General features: G+C 37.6%; 1 protein-coding gene across 1 annotated transcript in view; it reads left to right on the top strand.

Annotated features, from left to right (window-relative positions):
• The window catches only part of Gabra3 (gamma-aminobutyric acid (GABA) A receptor, alpha 3), a 94,741-nt gene that overhangs the window by 41,582 nt on the left and 30,239 nt on the right, over nucleotides 1-22,920 (top strand). The window contains exons 5-6 of the mRNA XM_013025954.1: nucleotides 12,930-13,012; nucleotides 18,838-18,981. Of these exons, the coding sequence (XP_012881408.1) occupies nucleotides 12,930-13,012; nucleotides 18,838-18,981 (227 nt within the window). The remainder of the gene's footprint in view (nucleotides 1-12,929; nucleotides 13,013-18,837; nucleotides 18,982-22,920) is intronic.

Raw genomic sequence — 22,920 nt, forward strand, 5'->3', positions numbered from 1 at the left:
TTATTAACAAAAACTTTCTCTGCATTGGAGAATAGATATTTTTTGCTGAGGAAGAAGATGGTTAGAAAATTTGGCTTGAGGATTTGCAATGTGTCAGACACTGTATGAGGTGCATCACATGCATTTGTTTCATTGAATGTTCATATCACTGAAATCAGATGAATCAGGATCATTTGGTATTTCTGAAGATCTTTGTAGGGAAATAATGTGATAAAGTCTGGGAATTGCATGACATGTACTGGCACATCCTACTCTCTGGAGGTTTCTGTTTTGACCTTAATATATGCATGGTTCTTGTATATATATATATATATATATATACCAAAATTTCAATAGAACGTATCACACCACTAGTAGAAGAGTTTATCTGAGAACTAAATTTCAACTAAAGTCAACATTTTCTTTACACTACAGCACAACACTAGCTCTAAGGGGATGTTTGAGCTATTAACAGTTAAAATCAAGGCTAAAAGCTAGGTGCCAGTGGTTCACGTTGTAATCCTAGCTAATCAGGAGACTGAAATCTCAGAATCAGGGTTCAAAGCCAGCCGCCCAAGGCAAGACCATGAGCCTCTTATCTCCAGCAAACCATAGAAAACTGGAAATGGTGCTGTGGCTCAAGTGGTAGAGCACTTGCCTTGAGCTGAAGAGCTGAGGGACAGCGCCCAGGCTGTTCCTCAATCTCTATGACAGACAAAACAAACAAAAAACAACAACAAAAAAACAAGGCTAGAAACTAGGAGAATGTCGATGCATGAGGTTGTGTTAAACTGAATACCTGGCACCAAGTGTCTTCTACACATTGTGCTGCCAGGTGATAGTGTCCTCTATTTAGCTGAAAATCAAAAGAAATACATTGCATCCTTAAGAGGAAACTGATATTTTGGACCAATGAAGAGAAAGTTTTGATCAGATTGAGACTCTGATTTCTTCTTTTATTCTTTGATTGTATGATTGGATCAATTTTGCTAATGTACTTAGAGTGTTCCAAAGACAGATCATTTGCTAGATAAATTCTGCATGCTGCCTCCGTCCTCCCACCCCTCCCCTAACTTTCACAATAAAACGCCTCTCTTCTTAGTTTAGATGCAAAGAGCTTTCACTTGAGATTTGATTATAGAGAGTGCCCCTGAAATGACCAGGAACTGGAGAAAGCATTTGAACGAGATTGTTAGTTGTACAGAATTTAATGTAATGAGACCAACGGAGCATTGATAGCTTTCTTTCACAGTCCTTTTTGTTGTAATGGCTTTTTGCTGTAGGGGATTCTACCTGCATTTCTTCACTATTGAACTAGCGGGTGAGTCATACAGCCTGAAGTGCAGGAGGCTCTCTCTAATGAACAGAAGACTACAGAAGAAAGAGTAGCACATTTGGGGCTTTAGGGAAAGTCAGAATAAAGTGGCCAGGGAGAAATATAAGCCCTCAGTCAGTCACCAGTTCCTCTGTGTGCTCACAAGAGGACAGTAACCCCTTGGTTCCATTAGTTTACATCCCAGGACAAAAACCAGGACATACTATCCACTGTATTCTAAGGCATGATGGGAGTTTCACACAAAGCTAACAATGGAGTGTTCATAATTAAAGGATTCACTCACACACAACACCATGAACCTAGCATGGGAGGGCTTCACATACAAACAGACGTTTGAACTGGAGGAAGGAAAGGGGAAATTAGTCCTGGGAGATATTCTCATGTTTATTCCATTTTTATTCCAGTTTCAAGTGGGAAACAGTCTTGAAGTAATTAGTGCCTTTCTCCTCAAAAGCAAGAAGCTGCACTCTAGGCAGATCAAATCCGTTAAAAAGCCCATTTGAAGGTGATGAGGATATAGAGATCTATAGAACAGTCCTTCTTGTTACATAGCTCCCAACTACCAAAGAGGCTAATTCCAGACAGATTAGAGACTCTGCGCTGTGGTGCAATGAACATTAGAACTAGCCCCAGAGCTCACCGTCACGATTAGCAGTAGAACCCCGGGTAAGACATTTCCTTTCTGGATCTCAGTTTCTAAACGGGAGTGAAAATACTTCCTCTGTCCTGTCATAAGTTCATCGCAGTCCTCTGCGGAATGAAGATACTGAGATACTGTGTGGTAAGGACTAGGTAGGGTGTTTGTCCAAAGTGTGCTACATTCTGTGGCTTGGAGGAGCACATGGATGCTGCAAGACAGAAAGCATCATGGCGTAGGTTGCTATTGGGCAACACTGGAATTTGAGCTCAGGCTCCTTTGCTTTGTAGGTAGGTGCTCTTCCTACTATTTTAACCTCCAGCCCTTGTTTGCTTGAACTATTTTTTTTTGTCGGTCATGGGGCTCGAACTCTGGGCCTGGGCGCTGTCCCTCAGCTCTTCAGCTCAAGGCGAGCGCTCTACCACTTGAGCCACAGCACCACTTCCGATTTTCTAGTGGTTTATTGGAGATACGAGTTTCATGGACTTTCCTGGCCGGGCTGGCTTTGAACCATGATCCTCAGATCTCAGCCTCCTGAGTAGCTAGGATTACAGGCGTGAGCCACTGGCACCCAGCTTGAGCTATTTTTTAAGGTAAGGTTTCATATTTTTCACAAGTTTAGCCTTACACTTAGATTCTCCTACCTGCCTATAGCCTCCAAGATAGCTAGCATTATAGAATACCACCCCTGCCTTATTTGTTGAGATAATTCTTGCTAACTTTTGCCCATACTGGACTCAAACTGCAGTTCTCCCAATCTTCTGCCTCCTGAGGAGCTGCTATGGTAGGTATGAGCCATTATACCCAGCCAGCTTAGGCAATATTTTAACAAAGACTTGAAAGAAATGTGTTATGCCTTCAAAGAGGAAAGGAGTTTCAGATAGGTGGGGGCAGGGGGAGAGACAGACATATGAGAGCTTTCTTTTGTGAAAAGTATTTTTTGTAATAAGTCTTTACAGTATGGACTGAGAGTAGGAAAAAGTGCAAGTGTTAGAAATGTGCATGGGGCCACACCTCTGAGGTAATTGCTGAAATTCTGCCGTGCTCCCTCCAAAGGCTAAACTCAGCAGTAAATGGTGACCTTCCTTCCTGTGTACTGAACCTCTTGTCTATAGCTTGAGGATTTAATGGGAAGCGCTCAGACAACTGGGATTCCTGTGACTAATGCACAGATTGCTTGTGCTGTTTGGCAGTGGTGTATTTCAAATGACTCATCTTGTACTGATAATGGCTATTAGTGATTTATTATTCTTTCTTTTTCACTCTAAATCCCAGATCCTGACCTTTACTCTGTGATTATAGAAATAGCCTGCCTGGCAACTCAGCTGCCTCTGAAATAGTGTTGTCTGTACTTTGGACTTTAGAAAGAACATTCCTCAGAGTGCACAACAGATTATTCCATCTACAAAGTTTCAGGAGACAGGATATCCCCACCAGCAAAGTCCTAAAATGCTAAGCATGGTACAAATAAGAGTTTAGTAGGACTGCTATGATAAACTAGAAAAATGGTCAGGAAATAGTGTAGTAAGAATAATCCCTGGTAGGTGTGCTCATTCTGAAAATGGACTTAGGTATTTCCAAAGATGAGATGAGGGCATCATATATACAAGTCAGTAATTAGTCACTTGTCTTCATTATTAAGGAGATAGAAAAATTATTTACCCAGTGGCTTTCAGTTAATAGCAAGAATGCTTAACCCATTGTGATACTATAGCATACTCACTGGATTAAGTGTCTTAACCTATCATGTTCAGTCTATAATTTATCCCTCAGCCTCACATCTCCTTCCAGCTTTGAGATTCTGATACACATGCCTTCTGCACAGTATAGAAGCAGTATTCCCCATTGGTCATACAGGCTGGAGGAAAAGGATGAGATACTGAATGTCACTCATATCTTGGGAGTTTGTGGATAGACTGAATCACAGTCCTTAGATTCCTTATCTGATGAATCTACCATCACTCCCTTAATATCATTCAGTCTTGGGGCTTTAATTAACATCTCCTTAATCCTCCTAACTTGTATCATTCTACTCTTTGCATCTATGAGTTTGGCTTGTCTACACTCCACATATAGAACAGCATGTAGTATTTGTCTTCATGTGCATGGCTTATTTCAGTTAATCTGATTCTTCCAGTTTTCTTCCAGTTCCTATGTTATGACTGCTTAAGGTTCAACAGTGTACGTGGATAGCCTTTTTTTCTATTGTTAGTTGATGACAGTAATGTTGACTCCCTAGTGGTGCTAGTGGTGCATGTGTCCTTCTGGCTACTGATTTCATGTCCTTTTAGGTACACCTATCTCTGGGATTGCTAGATTATACAGCAGTTTTAGTTTGAATTTGTTGAGTAACTATTATTTTTCATAATGACTCTACCAATTTACATCTCCATCAACAGTATACAAACATTCTCTTTCTCTCCAACTTTGCAAATACTTGGTATATATTTCTTTTTGGTACTAGCCACTCTACATCCTGGTGCAACAATTTGAAGATCATATATCATACAAAATTTAAAAAGGAAATAGCCATCCCAACAGGCATGATGTGCTTGTTGTGGTGTTAATTTGCATAGTATTGATGATTAGTGTGGTTGAAAACTTTCTCATAGACCTGTTGGCCATTCATATGACTTTCTTGGAGCAATGTCTATTCAGGCCCTTTGCATGTTTTTAAATTTTGCTCTTTTCTGGCCATTGGATTGTTCGACTTCTTTGCCTATTTGAATATCAACTCCTTGTCAGTCGTATGATGTACAGATATTTTATCCCAATCTGCATGTTTTCTTTATGCTGTTGATAGTCTCCTTTCCTGCTTAGAAGCTTTTTAAATCAGTGTAATCCTATTTGTCTTTTATTGCTTCTACTTGCTTGTGCTTTTGGGATCATTTCAAAATCTTTTAACCTATAATTTCTTCCTATAGTTGCACAGTTTTAGGTATTAAAAGGTAGCTTTTGACCATTGTTGAGATAACTTTTGCATGTGGTATGAGGTAAGGACCTAGTTTCATGCTGTAGATGGAGATATACTTAGCTTTCAAACATTAATTGAAGAGATTGTCCTTTCCCTATTGTGTCTTCTTGGCATGGTTATAAAATTCTAATTGGCTATAAAACAGTGAATTTATTTCTGAGCTCTTTCTTCTGTTCATTTGGCCCCTATGTCTATTTTTATGCTAGTGATATGCTCTTTTATTACTACAATTTTGGTAGTATATTTGAAGCCAGGTAGTATGATGTCGCCAGCTTTGTTCTTTATTGAGACAAGATCTCACTTACTATTCAGCTTAGAAAAGCCTTGAAGTCACAATTTTCTACCTCTACCTCCTGAGAGCATATGCAATCAGCACTACATCCTACTCACGTTAAAAAACATGTTTGTTTTATTTTTTGTCAATTCTGAGTCTTGAACTGAGATCCTGGGTGCTGACCATGAGCATTTTTCATTCAAGGCGAGCATTTTTCCAGTTGAGCCACGGCTCCACTTTCAGTTTTCTGGTGATTCATTGGAGACAAGAGTCTCCATGGACTTTCCTGCCCAGGGTGGCTTCAAACTGCGATCCTCAGATCTCAGCCTCCTGAATAGCTAGGGTGACAGGCAAGAACCACTCGTGCCAGGATCCTACTCACCCTTTTAAAACATACAATTAAATGATTTTTAATGAATGCACAATTTTATAACCATCACCAAAATCTTATCTTGAAACATTCTAGTCAAAATCTCAAAAAATGCAGCTCCATGCCCATAGCAGTTACCCTTTTTTGCTTTCCTTTTTTGGGTTTGCTAAAATCTCTAATAAATGTTCCATACAGAGAGAAGATACCCTTGCCTTACCTTCAGGGTATGTCTCATTTGTGCCTATGATGCTACATGTGACATTTTTGTAGGCTTTTTATACCTTGAGAAAGTTACCATTTATTCCTAAAGTTTGGAATCATGATCATTGTTGACTTTTACCTCCCTATTTCTATCCTTGCACTCTTTTAATTTATTGTCTCCACAGCTGCCACAATAATTCTGAGGTATCAATCAAGTCATGCTTTTTTTTTTTTTTGTTGGTCATGGGACTTGAACTCTGGGCCTGGGTGCTGTCCCTCAGCTCTTCAGCTCAAGGTGAGCGCTCTACCACTTGAGCCACAGCACCACTTGCGGTTTTCTGAATGACTTATTGGAGATAAGAGTCTCACAGACTTTCCTGCCAGAGCTGGCTTTGAACCGCGATCTTCAGATCTCAGCTGAGGATTACAGGCATGAGCCACCAATGCTAGGATTCAAGTGATGTGCATAGTGAACCTTTTGCAAAACCTCCATACTTCACCCAGTGAAAGTTGAAATGTCCTACAAGACCTTTCACACTTGGTCCAGGTCCACATTTTCTTCTTATAGCTCCTTTTCTAGTTTTTTCTTTTTTGTTTAATATTATTTTTATTATTATTTTATATTGCAAGTTTACATATTTGTTCACTGAATAGGTACACAAATGTGTGTGGGAACATGACTGCTTACACACCATAGTGAACACGTACATATGTGTGTAAGCGTGCAAATGCATTCATGCTCATGCTGGTGAGCTAAGAGGACAAGGGGCCTGTATATTGTGCTATATATTATGCTGTGAATGGAGAGAGAAAAGTCTCAGGCCCAAGTGAAAGTCAATGGGGCTTGAGGATGTGGAGTCGTGAAGGTTTAAGAGTAAGAGATGCCCAAGTCTGGGGAATATGTAGAAGGCAGCTCTGAGGAATGGAACTGGAGAAGTCAGGGCTCATTGCTAAAGATGCAAACTAGGTCTCTTCAGTTCTGTTTACACATTTGCCTCCGGGCTTTTCCATTTGCTACTCCTTCTCCTTCCATGGTCTTTCTTCTGATTTCCCCAAAATTGATTTTCTTATATCTTCAAGCCATTGTTTAGCTATTACCTACTTAGTGCCATATTCCATGAATATCTTTTTTGAACATTTTAATTCCTTTCTCTTCTCTCCCTCTTAATATAGTTTACAATTCATTTGTTTAGTTCATTTTTGTCTTTCCCTAGCAAATGCAAGCTCTAAGTAGGCAACAATATTAGTTTCCCAATTTTCCCCATTGTTTAGAACAATACTTGGCTACATAGTAGGTTCTCAAGAAATACACATTGAATACAGCAGTGAGTCAAGCAACCTAGTCAGCTCTGTCCCAGACATGTTCAGTGACACTGGGAAAATGTCTTCCTTTCTCAGGAAAAATTAGAGGGGATAAAAGTACTTGCTTTCTGCAAGATTCACCCCACCCTAAAGGTGTATGAAGAAATTAGATTCCCACTAGGCATGGTGGTATACATTTGTAATCTCAGCACTCAGGAGGCTGAGACAGAAGGATAACGAGTTGAGGCCAGCTTGAGTTACATAGTGAGACCTCATCTGAGAAAAAAAGCAACAAAATGATTAAAAAAAAAAGTGGAAACCATATGTCTGAAGGGATAATTTAAGCTCTGTGCATTACTGAATTATATTAAAGTAGCATATTTCTTGGAACCCAGAAATACCTAACTGCTATCTATCCTAACCCACAGTTCCTCTATGTGAGCTTCTAGGAGATGTATGTGTCATCCTTCATTTGCTACTCACCGAGTAGTTCCACTGTGCTAGGTGTTTCACAAGCTCATGGGACACATCCTCAAGAACACAAGGTGAAAAGCTCAAATCTTATACTAAGGGAATGAAGACATTAGTTGGTGAATATTTTTTAAGTAGATGGTATCAGCAAGAGTATGACAAGGTTTCTTACCCACAGAGTGTGTAGGAAACTGAGGCAAGTTTCATTTGAAGATGCTAATGAGGCAGAGATTTGAAAGCAGTAAAGTATTAGTCATCCAGATATTTGGAAGAAGATCACTCTGGGCAGAGAACACAGCAAGCACAAAAGGCATGATGTCAGAGTGCTTGGCGTGTTGAAAACACTGCAATGGAGTGAGCATAGCCGGGAGGACACAGGAAGGAATCAGCAAGAGATGGACAGACCACAAGGTCAGGCAGATGCCAGAAGGATTTAGCCTTCTGTGTGAGACGGGGACATCAGTAGAAGGCTTTGTACACAGAATATACTCCCATCAGAGACCAAGTCACTAGGCTGTGAAAGTAATATACTACTAACTTGTTACTGTGGTGGGATTCAAAACAAGTACAACCATGTATTTAATAGCCACGGATAAGATGATGATTTTAAAAACATAAGATGATAGGGGTATGGCCTAGCATGGTAATAGTTACATTTCTATGTTTATGGAAATCTAATGTTTATATTTTATTCTAATATTTATTTTATATTTTAATATTTATGTTTCCATATAAAATGCGTCATATTTATTTCACATAAATATAAAACATTTCTTTCATATACTAGAATACATAAATTCATATAGATATGTAAATATCTAAAATATATAAATATAAAATTATATTTATATAAAAGTAAGATTCTAGATTTAAAAATAATACTTATATTGATATTTTTACATAAATATAACAATATAAGGTGACAAGGGTGTGACCTAGCATGGTAACTTTATGGTAATAAGGGAACAGTGTGTGAACAGGGCCAGAGAGGATTACCACATATATTACTGTCTGCATCTTCCTCCTCTAAGGAGAAGGTTTCCTGGATCATCTCTTGTTCTCTACCAGGTCTTCATTAGGAAGCAAAGTAAACAATTCTTGGATGGACTCAAGTACTGTCATCTAAATGTCATGTTTTGAGTGGTCGCCAATCTTGTTTAGGAAAGCACTCTGGTCATATTTTAGGAAAAATATAAACCTGGCTTAATAGAGATCCTGAAGGTTCTGATTCTGCCCAAGCTTTCTCTTACCCTCTGCCATTATTTTCTGCATACAAAAGCACAATTATAAATTACAATTTACTCTGGTAAATAAAGCAATTGACTTATTTTTTTTCTGATTTGTGCCTCCCACCCTGTAAATCATGTTAGTTGTTAGATGAATACATTTTTAAATTGTATTTCTCTTTAAGTCATTGTGAACAGGGTTATCATTCCATGTGTCAGTTGATGAGTATAATGTATCTTGATCGAGGTCATCCCTTCCATTGTTCTCCCCATCTTTCCTAGCTCCACCAACCTCTTCTCTGGTTTCATATGTTATACATTGAGTATTACAACTGTATTCTATCCCTTCCTCACTCCATCCAGCTACCCCTCCTTCCCTTGAACCCCTCATTTCACAATACCACTTTCCTGGCGTTCATTTGATTAGACTTTATGTTAGTCTTTCTAAGAAATTATACCATTTGAATGCTCCCCTGAAAATACCGTAGTGTGGTTACTACGTCTCTGTACACATGCATACAACACTGTATGTGGTTACTTGTGTATTTATAAATTAGATCTAGCATCTGTATATGAGAGAAAACATGTGTGTTTTGTCTCTCTGGACCTGACATCTGCACTCAACCTGTTTTTGCAGATACATTGATTTTGCAAATAATGCAAGATCGTTCTTCAGATGGATCAGTAAAATTCCATTAAATATATACATATATATAATGGATATATAGATAGCTATATACATACATGCGTATATATCACATTTTCTTGATCCAAGAATAAATAAAAGCTGAATGGATGGATGGATGGGTTATGGGAGACAGGGCTTATTATCTGTTTTTGTGCTACCATTGTGGATTAAACTCAAGGCATGACACTCTGGCTCAGCTTTTGTACTCCTAGCTGACACTCTGCTCCTTCATCCACACCTCCAGTTCCAATTTATGCTCTTTATTTTTGAGATGATAGCTCAGGTGGTAAAGTGCTAGCTGTGAGCAGTAAAACTTAGCAAGTGCAAATCTCTGACTTTAAATCCCAGAAATGGCCAAAAGAGATATTTATGACTGTAGTATTCATAGCTTTGTGAGATCTGGCTTCAGCTTCATTTCCCATCACTTCCTTGAAGTCTTTTGCCCAGCCTTTATTTATGTCTTTTCTCTGAATCACAAAATGTTATAGTAGGCCATCCTTGTGCATACCTTTGTGTTTTTGCACATGTCATATTCTTTTCAATAAGTTTCTTTGCTGTATCCTGCATACCCTTTCACTTTCTATGATAACCTCAATCATAATGCTTCCCCATTCTGTGTTCTGTATTGACACAAGAGCTTAACTTGGTTCAGATTGTGTGTGTGTGTGTACATGTGCTTTATTCCTCCTAGACAGAACACTCATCCAAGTGTGTGCCCTTCAGCAAACGCTTACCCATCTCTTGTTTTCAGGACGCCCAGCTAAGCAATAAAGAGGTTAGAGCTACACGATAAGTGTCCTTGAAGCATTAATCTCTTACAAAAATTCCCAGATGCCATAGATAAAAGCTCCATTCTGAAATCAGCCTGCAATCGCCCACCAATATGACCTTTATTCTTAAAGCATAAATGAGGTTTCATCATACAGAGAACCAGACATAAGAGAAGTGTATTTCACAGAGAAACCTGCTTCTTGTGTTGGATTCTGAAAAGATTCCATGAGGGTTTAATAAAGAAAATTGTGTTCCCTCCATCCACTTGCATTATTATTTCCAAGATACTGCCTCTTATGAGTAATGTCAAGGGGAAATTACTTTATGTCTATCTAGTAGTCTTTGAAGCATGTGGAGAATAAGACCACAACAGATAGATTATAAAGGCAGGATACAAAAGTAGTGATTTCTGATTATGAATTGAGTCATAATAACTTTGTTATCTGCCTTTCCAGCCACTTCTTGCCCATCCCACCTAAGCACAGAGCAGAGAGGACAAAGCAGATGTGTATGAGGGCAGGGTACTTTATGGACCAATTGTGCTGTGCTCTTCCATTGTTTTTTTAGATGCTACTGCTCTCTGACCTCCTGTTACACTGACTTACTTGTTTTTAACTTCCCTTTATCCTTTAACTTTATTTTGATTTTTAAAACACCTTCAAGCATCTTCTGCAACAGAAAACATCCCGATGGTATCCAAGCTAATATACTCAACCTACTGCTGTGCATTGAGACATTGCTGAATTTATAAACGTTACATTTCCCCTCCTAGAATAGTAATCCCTGCTCTCACAGGGATTATGGCTCATGTGAGTATAGATATTTCTTCTCAGTATTTTCTCACAACTACCTTAGGCATAGGAAATAGTCAGTGATAATCATAGATAATTAAAGCATCTTGAACACAGCTAAAAGATTCTCAAGGAGCTGAAGAGAGAGTTACATTCCCATGAATTGCAGATAGCTGTTCTAGCAAGAACTTTGCATTTGCCCTGCAGTCTTCTAGGCTGTATGCCTCTGAGCAAATCACTTTAACTGTGGATCCTTGTATCTGAAATAGGAATGATAAGTATGCTTGAAATGTGTTCCTCACAGAGTCACCATGGGGAGCAAATTGAGTAAATAGCACACCTTTAGTTCCAGGCAAGGAAGATCTCCATATCATAAATGTTAGGAGCAGATCTGAAAGCGATTAGTGAATATGAATGTACTGTAGAAGATGTAACATGCTGTGAACATCTCATGGGTGGTTAGCAATGATCATTGTAATATTAGTTATTGCACATTGAAAGTCCTCTGTCCTAGACACATGGATATCTGTAATCTGATTTTGACAATGAATATCTCCTGGTACATCACATATATCAACCAGACAGTAGCACTGTTAGTGGAAGTGGAAGTGTGACTCAAGTGGCACAGCACCAGCCTTGAGTGGAAAAAGCTAATCAAGTGTATGAAGTTCAGCCGGTTGCCAGTGGCTCACGCCTGTTATCCTAGCTACTCCGAAGGCTGAGATCTGAGGATCATGGTTCAAAGCTAGCCTTGGCAGGAAAGTCTGTGAGACCCTTATCTCCAATAAGCCACTCAGAAAACAGCAAGTGGTGCTGTGGCTCAAGTAGTAGAGCACTTGCCTTGAGCTGAAGAGCTGAGGGACAGTGCCCAGGCCCAGAGTTCAAGCCCTATGGCCGACAAAAAAGAGTATGAAGTTCAAGGCCAGGACTGTCACACTGCCTAAGAGTGCAGCAGTGGTTTTTGCAGTATTTAGCTGTTAAGAAAATGGTGATGCTGCACACGGGACTCCTAAGAAGCCTTTATGTGTTTATTGCCTCAACATGAAGTGCGACATAGTCTACCTGATATTCTGTCACAGTACAATTTCTGATCTCTATTAATTACTTGGGTCCTAAAAAGGTTCAAGGTGTGGCAAATCATGTCCTTTCCAGATTTCTGTTGATGAATCCATGCCTAATCTTTCCTACTTGTTGCTTATATATAGAATGTAGGAGTTCTTCAGATTTGATCTTTGAGGTTGCTGGTACCCTGCATTTCCTTTGTGATTTGTAGTGGTTAGGTAGCTGAGAGAATGGGGAGAGAGACAGAAAAAGACAGAGAGAGACAGAGACAGAGACACAGAGAGACACAGAGGGAGACAGAGAAAGAATTTTCTCCAAAAGACAGCTCTTTCAACAAAGCTGTAGCTGTAGTTTCTGTGAGGAGCAGAGTCATCTTTTGTGTTTGTTCATTATCAAGGTAAAGATACTCATCCTACATATCTCTCCCTCTTCGGTTTAGTCCTTAAATTGGTTAACTCACATAATAGCCTGCTGAGAAGAATACTTTCAGAATTAATTAAACCGTGATCAGGAGTGAATGAGTCAGAACCTGGTGCTTCCAGGCTTCCTGGAGGGTGGCTAAGAAGTACCATTAGTCTACATAAATTATATTTGCTTTTTGAAAAATGGTAAGGTGGAGTTCATATCTGATTTGAAAGTATGATTGCTGAATGTTTCTTTCAAAGGTTGTCCAGTTCATTTTACCCTTTCTTTGTGTTCATAGAGACTTGACTCACAATAAAATAAATCAAACAAGATTTCATGTTATTCTTAGGATAACTCTATTGCTGCTGAGTCAGAACTGACCCTCCTGTTCAATAACACTTTCTTTTGGCTTAATTTTACTTTCTACTCTCCTTTCTTCTAGGTTGACAATACATGCCGAGTGTCCAATGCATTTGGAGGATTTTCCCATGGATGTGCATGCCTGCCCACTGAAGTTTGGAAGCTGTATGTATATTTTCCAGTATTGTTTGATGATCCCCCAAAACAACAGATATATATATATATATATATATATATATATATATATATACTGTATATACGATTATATAACATATATATAATTTATACATATAAATATATATAGATATAGATTCCCAGAGGTTTCTAAAGTTGCAAGCTTTAATCTCAGCTAGTATAATAGTGAGGCAGAGGAATGAGAGGGAAACTTACCCTTTAGTTGAGTTATTTTTCTAAGCAGAAAACTTATTTCGTGGTTTCAGATTAATTTCTCTTTCATTAAATTTCTCTGTCATTAGTCTGATGAGGATAGAAAAAGATGAACTGGTAGACTGTACCATATGAATTTCTTAAGGACATATCTCTTAAAGAGAATAAGTTTACATTTTTGAGCTGTCCATCTTACATAAATCTTTTTTTGGGGGGGGGTCCGGTTGTGGGGCCTGAACTTTGGGACTGGGCGCTGTCCCTCAGCTCTTCAGCTCAAGGCTAGTGCTCTACCACTTGAGCCACAGCACCACTTCCAGCTTTTTTCTTTTTGCTTATGTGGTGCTGAGGAATCGAACCCAGGGCCTTGAGCGTGCAAGGCAAGCACTCTACCACTGAGCCACCTTCCCAGCCCCAATAAATCTTAACATACTTCTCAACAGTAGGTGGTAGACAGAACGAGAGTCTAGATTTGCACATTTTTAGAGCATTGTTTTTCCCAATTGCTGAGAGAAGAGAGTAGATTTGTAGTCCATCTTCAAATGACTTTAGAAAAATCAGAATTGAGTAGAATTTGAGAGTTTATGACGATAAGAAGTTCATAATAGGTTATATAGTGAGTCACTCATAAGAGAAGTGTATCAAGATCTATGTTGATAACATCTTTAGGTTTAAGTTTGTACTTTGAAACAGAACGTACACTTGAAAAGTTTCAAATAATTATGTGAGGTATATTTATTTAATAGTTTGTCAGATATTTACAAACCATCTCGACTGTGCCAACTCCTACAGCAGTAGCTTGGAATACACCATCAATAAAACAAAATTTTTTTGCACCTGATGGGCTTTTATTGTACAGAAGAAAGCAGTGGTGAAAGACAAAATGAAAAATAAAGTATAGATTATAAAGTGAGAAGTACATTGGGAAAGGAATAAAATACTGAGGAAAAAGAAGAATCTGTGGGTTGGGAATGTTAGTTAGTGGTAGAGTGCTTGCCTAGAATGCATGAGGCTCTAGGCTCAATTCCTTGGTACCACATAAAAAATCAATCAATCAATCAATCAATCAATATTTTTAAAAAGAATAAGTCATGCATGGTCAGAGGCTATACATTGCCATTAGAATTGAAAAAATGGAAGGACGAAGGATACCCTATTTATTAGAAAAGAGATAGGGATGAGTATCATAGGGAGATAGGTACATAACATTACCAAAATATAGTTAGATAAGAATGCATTTTTGTGCTGTTGCATACTAGTGTGACTATAGTTAATACATTAAAGATAATTGCAACCGAAAATTGATATCTACAAAGAAGAAAATATCTTATTGAAAATATCTTATGAAAAAGATAATATCTAAATTTTATATTTCACAGATAATAACAAGAAAGAGGCAGGATTAGCTACCTGAATAGGTAAATAGATAATAGCATAACTGAAGCACAGGAGACAAAATACAGAAAAGAGTAAGAAACAGGTGGAACACATGAGAAGAGATTATCATGGGTAATTTTGCAGGAGAACAGGCTGTGAATGGAGGTAAAGCTATCATTAGCAAAGTAAGGGCAGTCCTTTTGAAAGTAAGTAATGAAAATTATTAATCCAAAGCCACATGAAAAACACAAATACCAAACAGGATAAATACAAAGCAAACAATGCTCATTCTACAGTATGGAAATATTAAGGTACCGTCTTGAAGAATAATAAAGCTAGAAAATTAACAAGCAAATCATATCCATTATCAGTTATCCACACTGATTTTGAAAGCTATAGTAATTCAGGCAAGATAATATTGTGGTATAATGTTGGACTTAACTGAAGGGAGGAAGAGAGAGAAAGGGATAGAAGAAGAGAGGGGGAGAGAAATAGAAAGATTGCTTATATCACACACAAAAAATAAATTCTACATCGAAACAATAAAACTTTTACAAGAAAATATAAAACGTATCTTCACAGTCTTAGAAGAGGTAGAGATCACTTGATCAGATTATAGAATATCACTAACCACAATGTTAAAAAAAAGAAAAGTTCTAGTATTATCTATAAAACCTCTTAAAAATTCAGAAGAACTACTCAGAAAACATAACAGAAAAAGGGCTACAGTCTTAAAGATATAATGTATAAAATAGTTTCCTAACCCTATGTGTGTTTGTTTGTGTTTATATCTTTCTGTCTTTCTCTCTCTCATGCAATCACTGCAAACACATCGCTGACTGATTACAATAGTAAACAAATGCAAATTAAAATACAAAGTGTACCATTAGAACACACCAAAATGCAAACTATAGAAAATGTTCATAAAGACTACAGATTTGTACAAAATTGGGGGGGGGAGGAATTGTTTGTTGCCACCTATGAATAGTGAACATATGCATGACGTATGTTTATCTTCTAACTACAGTCTTGAGTATATACTCAAATGTAAGTGTTTATTATTTACCAAAACACAAATGATGTCTTTTGCAGAGCAAGCTGTCATAGGCCTATACTGAAACTACCCAAATGGTAGGACAGTTTAAAAATGTGTGACATGTTCCCACAATTAAATTTCATACCACAGTGACAATAATACTCAGCAACTACCAGAACGAGATCACACTGATGATGCTGAGCAAAAGCCAGATATCTAAGTATATATAGAACGTGATTCAACTTCTCTCACATGTGAAAGCAGGCAAAATTAACCTGTGGTGTTAGAAGTCTACTAATTTATGCATCAGAGCAATTGGTCCTGAAATTCTCCATATATTAAATTACAGAATTTATAAATAAGGCGTTGAGATTCCCAGGTATTATTATCTTTTCTAAATTTCCAAAGATTGTACAAGAGGTTAAAATTTCACATGTCCATCTACATGTCCAGTACTTCTTAATCAGTTACCCCTTCCATCATTTTCTCCATGCTGTGTGTTTGTTTTCCCTGGACTCATTTTACATTTCCCACTTCCTTTACCACACAGGGACATTGAGTATGCTAGCTATATTCCTCCTCTGTTACCTTTCATTCATTTATCTCCTTCCACTCCCTTGCTCCCTTGTCAAACTTGTTTTTGGCTTCTTGATACTGTATTCATTTTGTTACACTATAAATTGTTTGAAAGGCTTAATCCATGGAGATTCACTTCTGCAATACACAGGTCACAGATCAAAATTAGAAGTGTAAACATTTTATTTTACTTCCAAAACCTGTTACTACTTTGAAGGATATTCTTAGGGTTTATATATGACATACTGTATGGACATAGTCTATGTATAATTCCATTTTATATTATGCATAGACTTATTCATATAGATCTTCCAAAAATGATTTATCATTAGAACATAAGGGTAAATCAGCACAAACTTACTTTAAGCAAAATGAACTGCTGTGATTGTCACCAGTTAAATCTCACGTATTCTCTTCTTTTGATACCTGAACATTTCTAAACTTTTGACCCAGTATGACAATTTTTCTGCTATTGCTGTCAGCTTGACATCATTAGATTCCTTTAAATTACTAACATCTATCTATCTATCTGCCTATCTATTTATCTATCTATCTATTGCCAAAATTTAATTCTTGTAAGCCAAATAACATGTTTTTATTCCTTTTGCTTATTTTGCAATTACTTTTCTCAAGACTTGCTGCTTAAGAATATATTGTAAATGTAAATTTCCCAATGTAATATCAGGGAGGAATTTATGCATAAAATTCCCATAAGGAATTCAGTCAAGAATACAATGTATATTTTATAAAACTAAGAAGCATAACAGAAGGGATGGGTATGAATGTTGAAAGGGGTAGCATTGATCAAAGATGCATTGCATTCACCAACTGTTTTGTTAAATGGCAACTCCTTTTTACAATTACTTGATGATGATGATGATGATGATGATAACGAAATGCTACTTACGGTGTGGTTACCATTGGGAAAATATGGTTATTGGAGTTGGTTACATGGAGTGTAAGAGTGATGTTCAAAAAGAGACCTACGCTGGATATTTAATGTAACTAGCCTTTGTATAGATGGTATTTAAAGCCATAAGCCTGGATGAGATCACAAAGGAAATGACTGTACATGTAGAAGAGGACCAGAGAGGCTACAGAAAAGAGAAAAATTCAATAAATGGAAGGATAAGGCAGGTGAATTTAAGGGAACACTGTCTCAGAAACCAAATTTAGTACACCAAGAAAAACACAATCGAAATAATTTTGTGGACAGTTAATGTGAACCTTAAAATATCCAACAAGAAGTAATTCTGATGCTGTTGTAGGACATCTGAAAATTTACTCCTGTATAAAAATAATGAGATGGTTTCCAAAAATTGTCACAATAAACTTGTTTAAAGCTCTGGACACCAACCACAGAATCAAAACAATCTGAGGCCTACCATTCAAGGAAGTAAAACTGCACAGTCTTTTACACATGCTCCTTTTCTTCATTCTGTGGAAGCTTTGAATGTTTGTAATGATTAAGAGTAAATCTTGGGGCTGGGAAGGTGGCTCAGTGGTACAGTGCTTGCCTTGCATGCATGAAGCCCTGGGTTCAATTCCTTAACACCACATAAGCAGAAAAAACCAGAAGTGTTGTTGTGACTTAAGTGGTAGAGCTTGAGCCGAAGAGCTGAGGGACAGTGCCTAGGCCCAGAGTTCAATCCCCATGACCGACAATAAAAAGAATTAATCTTTCAAGAAAGTATGACAATTAAGAAGTTATATTTACCTTAATAGGGGTCCCCAAACCTGTGAAGGAAGAATGATATAACCAAAACAAGAAAGAGGAGAAGAGGGGAAGTATGCAGTCAAGAATCCAGTGTGTATCCTACAAAATTAAGACAAGTGAGGCAAGGCATAGGCTTAGGAGAGATGAGTGAGAATGTTGGAAAGAGTGATATTGATCAAGATGTAGTCTATTCATAAACTGTAGTCTATTCATAAATGACCACTCCTTTGTACAACTACTGAAAGATATTTTGTAGCAAAAGAAAAGAAACAAGCAAGTCAACAATTGTAATTTCAATATTCTACTTTCTATAATGGATGCTAGAACTAGGTGGACAATCAACACTGAAAAAGAAGACTTGATCAACTCTATGAAGTAATTAAAGCTAACAGACACCCATACAGCACTCCACCCAATGACATCAGAGTGAACATTATTCTCAAGGTCATATAGAACATTTTCTGTATGGATCATGTATTAGTCTTAATTGTCTTTGACTCTATATTCATTAAGTGTGAGTCAACTAATCTGGTAAAAATGTAACCCATTGCTGACAATATAAAATCAAAGATAATGCTTACAGGTGGATGCTATTGTAGCTGAATTATGCTTACTTCAGATTTTCCTGAGGTTTATCATATACCAAGGCCCAGGAAATGGAGTCATTTGACAACACAACTAAAGACAAGGACATATTTGTAGCTTTATTGTATAGTATCTATTCAAGGAGCTTTTACTGGATGGATGGATGGATAGATGGATGGATGGTTGGATAGAACACTTCAGTTAAATATAGATGTGAACCCAGAACTCTTTGGGAATTAGAAGTTGTATTTAAATTTCATTCAAGTTTGGTATCATGGGTGATCAACCTTCCTTCTTGACTTTTCTCTACCTTAGATGCCTATACAACAGCTGAAGTGCTTTACTCTTGGACTCTTGGAAAGAATAAGTCTGTGGAAGTGGCACAGGATGGCTCTCGCCTGAATCAGTATGACCTGTTGGGCCACGTTGTTGGGACAGAGATAATCCGGTCCAGTACAGGTATTTATTGACTTTATTTATCAAACATTTATGGAACCTCTACTCCATGCCAATCACTGCTCTGAGTGTTTGTAACTTATTTAATCTGCAAAACATGGTTTGTGACAAATGATTATTCTAATGAGGAAAGGGAGACATACAGAAGGACATTGATATGGTCCTCCAGCCCATCGTAGTTCTGCAATTATAGAGGCAAAATACGAACTCAGGAAGATTAGCTCCGAGTCCCTCTTAACTAGTGTCCTGCTGCCTCCTGAAGAATGAGGAAGAAGGTCAAGGGGGGAAAACAGAGAGGCCACAGTGGTAGGAAAGCTCAGCTTTGATCATAAAGGTTTCATTCCTTAGTTCCTCCAGAGTTGAATGTAGCAAATTAATGACTCCAGTAGAGTCAAACAGCTAGGAGGTCAAGAGAATAGTTGTGGAATTATTTTCCTAAATACATCACTTACCGCAGGACAAACATCATTGGGCAAAACTCCAGGTTTTCTGGGGGTTACAGTTACATGAGTAAGGTAATGAGTACATTTCCTATCGAGCATTGTTACCCCCTCCTTTGTTTTTCCCCTACTATCCCTTCCCTCCCCACCTCCTCAACTCCTCCCCCCACCCAAGTTGTAAAGTTCGTTTTCAACATAGTGTCTTGTACATCTACAAAACTGCAGGTTTTCTTAATAAGCAATTCTTGGATAGTGAACGAATGGAATTAGAAACAAATGAAGTAAAACAAATGGACTGGAAACTATGTTCTGTAGCCCTAAGTTTTGTCTACTTACTAACTACCAGTTCCAGGAGCCTGAGGAAAGAAGTACCTTGAAATCTCAACTAAGTGTGATGCACATTTGGCAAAAATGGAATACACACTTAGTTGGCTATTGTTGGAAACTTATTTTCAGGCATCACTCGTTTCTGTGAATTCACAATTAGAAATAAAATAGGACACTCTAATTTTTTGTTTCATTCTTTCGACATTGGTTGTTATTTCAGAACGTCACTACCTATTGTCTTGTCTGCCCTGTGCTCCTCGACTCCAGGACCAAAGGGTGTAGCTTAAAAAGGTAGTATTTGGCAGACAAAAAGGATTTCAAAATCTGGAATTAGATAAGGTAAAAGACTCCTCTTGTCAAAGACCAGGTGTGAGAGAGAACATGACCCAAAATGGCACAGTGTAATAGCACAGCCAGAGAGGGCTTGGCCACGGCTCAATTCACTTGTGTCCCTTTCACATGCACAAACTGCCATCCACTTTTGAGATGACTCATGAGTTGTCCAAGCAGCCCTAGACCCCGCTTCCTTTGGTTAAACCACGATTCCAGCTTTTGTAAGGGTAAATGCACATTCATAACAAGAAAATTAAAAGGACACATAGAGCTCAATATTGCAAATTCAAATACGGTCAACCCTCTGTATCTGTGAGCTCTGTAGTCACAAATTTTCTTGTAGCTTAAAAATAGTAAGTTTTGCTGGATGCTGGTGGCTCACACCTATAATCCTAACTACTCTGGAGGCAAAGATCTGAGAATCGCGGTTCAAAGTCACACTGGTCAGGAAAGTCTGTGAGACTCTTATCTCCAATTAACCACTAGAAAACCACAAGTGGCACTGTGGGTCAATTGGTAGAGCGCTAGCCTTGAGCTGAAGAGTGCAGGCACAGTGCCCAAGCCGAGTTCAAACCCCACAACTGACCAAAAATAAAAAAGTAGGGCTGCGAAGGTAGCTCAGTAGTAGAGCGCTTACCTTTCATGCCTAAGGCTCTGGGTTCGATTCCTCAGCACCACATAAGCAAAAAGGAAAAAAAAGCCGGAAGTGGCACTGTGGCTCAAGTGGTAGAGCGCTTGCCTTGAGCTGAAGAGCTGAGGGACAGCGCCCAGGCCCAGAGTTCAAGCCCCACGACCGACCAAAAATAAATAAATAAATAAAATAAAAAAGTAAGCTTTATCTCTATTGACCATATAAAGACACTTTTGTCACTTTTCTAAACAATATTGCATGAGAATATTTACACAACACTACATTATAAATTATAATATATTGTTATATGTTATAATATTATTATTATAAATAATGTAGTATTATTATAAATAATGTAGTAATTATTTAAAATATAGGGAAGATGTGCATAGATTCTCTGCAAATATTGCACAATTTTACCCATGGGATCTGAGTATCCACACTTTCTAAAATGTTTTTCTTAGGATTTCAGTGTATTAACTAATTGTTGTACTGTTTGGTATGTAAGAAGATTCCTTTTGCATTTTGTATAAGTATTTTATATAAATGCAGCCATACCATCAATACAGTTTTTTGTTTTCTTGTCTTTTTTTTCTTTTCTTTTTTTTTCTTTTTTTGGTCGTGAGGCTTGAACTCTGGGCCTGGGCATTGTTCCTTAGCTCTTTAGCTCAAGGTGAGCACTCTACCACTAGAGCCACAGCACCACTTCCAGTTTTCTGGTGGTTAGTTGGAGATAAGAGTCTCATGGACTTTCCTTCCCTGGCTGGCTTTGAGCTGTGATCCTCAGATCTCAGCCTCCTGAGTAACTAGGATTCCAAGCCTGAGCCACCAGCACTGGGCTATCAATACAGTTTTACACATTGATTTTTACTTACATTACATACATATTTTCATGTGACTAACATGATCCAAATAAGATATTCAAAAAATCTAGCAACATGGTTAACAATTACCATAAAGACATTCTTTATTATCTATTTTGATTTTTTAAAGTAGAAGTAGAAAAATGATGATCCCATTTCCAAGGCCAGAGAATTTTTGACAATAACATTTCATATGCCGTCAGTGAAAACTGTTTTTCATTGTGAAACTCAACAAAATAATATTTTCATATTTAATGGCCTCATGTACATAGATTCAAATATATTTAAACAATTATCTAACATATATCATATATGTTAATGCTATAAATGGTACCGTGATGTCCCATTTTCTTTTTTTTAATTATCTTTAAGTAGTAGTACAGAGTAGTTGTCACTCAACAATTCAGTAATAACACAGTGAATCTTGATCAATGTCACCCATTTCAACATTCTCACCCACCCCTCAACCCACCTCTTCCCTCACTTTTCTTAATTATTTAGGATATGCATTGAGGTTTTAGATTTAACAAAGCAGTTTATGTATATAATGCATCTTGATCTGTATCATCCTTTCAACACATTAACCTTTGATTTAGCCTTTCTCTACTATTTTGGTCCTCTGTAATTATCAGCCTGTGATACAGACAGGATAATTGAGATTGCTCTTTCAGAATATTGATACATTTTAATAAAGTTAACACATGTTAACAAACTGATAATCTGTAAAGCTGAACAAGTCACATTCCCATTGTTAGTGTAGGAGCATGCCAGTTTCCACTTGCTTTGGTAATGCTGGTAATATGAATAGGATTGCATTTCCATGGAAGAGATGTAGAAATTTTAACCCAAGTTCCTTAGAATATGACCTTCTTTGGAAATGGCATCAGTATAAATACTGGTGAAGATGAGGTCATATGAAGTAAGGTGATCGCCTAACTCAATATGAACACTGTTCTTATGAAAAGGGAAACTTTGAAAGAAAGATACAGAAGCAAACAGATACAAAAATAGAGACAGAGTCAGAGACACAGAAAAAGAGAGACACAGAGACAAAGACACAGACAGTCAGAGAAGGATTTTCCTGCATATTATACAAGGAGCCTAGAACTGTTGAAACCACAGTTTCAGACTTCTGATCACCAAACACCTGAGGTAATTATTATTGTGTTGCCCCATCCAATTACTTCGTTATGGCAGTACTTTGCTGTGCTATGTTATGATTGTTAGCAAACCACAGTATCAGGATATTGTAATTTTAAAACTTTATGATAAGGCAATTAATCTATGTACATGGTGTGAAATGAATAGTGATCAGTTTTTGAGCATTTCATAGGTCCTAAGCTGTATT

This window comes from Dipodomys ordii, unplaced genomic scaffold (assembly GCF_000151885.1).
Source record: "Dipodomys ordii isolate 6190 unplaced genomic scaffold, Dord_2.0 Scaffold89, whole genome shotgun sequence".
Classification (NCBI taxonomy): Eukaryota; Metazoa; Chordata; class Mammalia; order Rodentia; family Heteromyidae; genus Dipodomys; species Dipodomys ordii.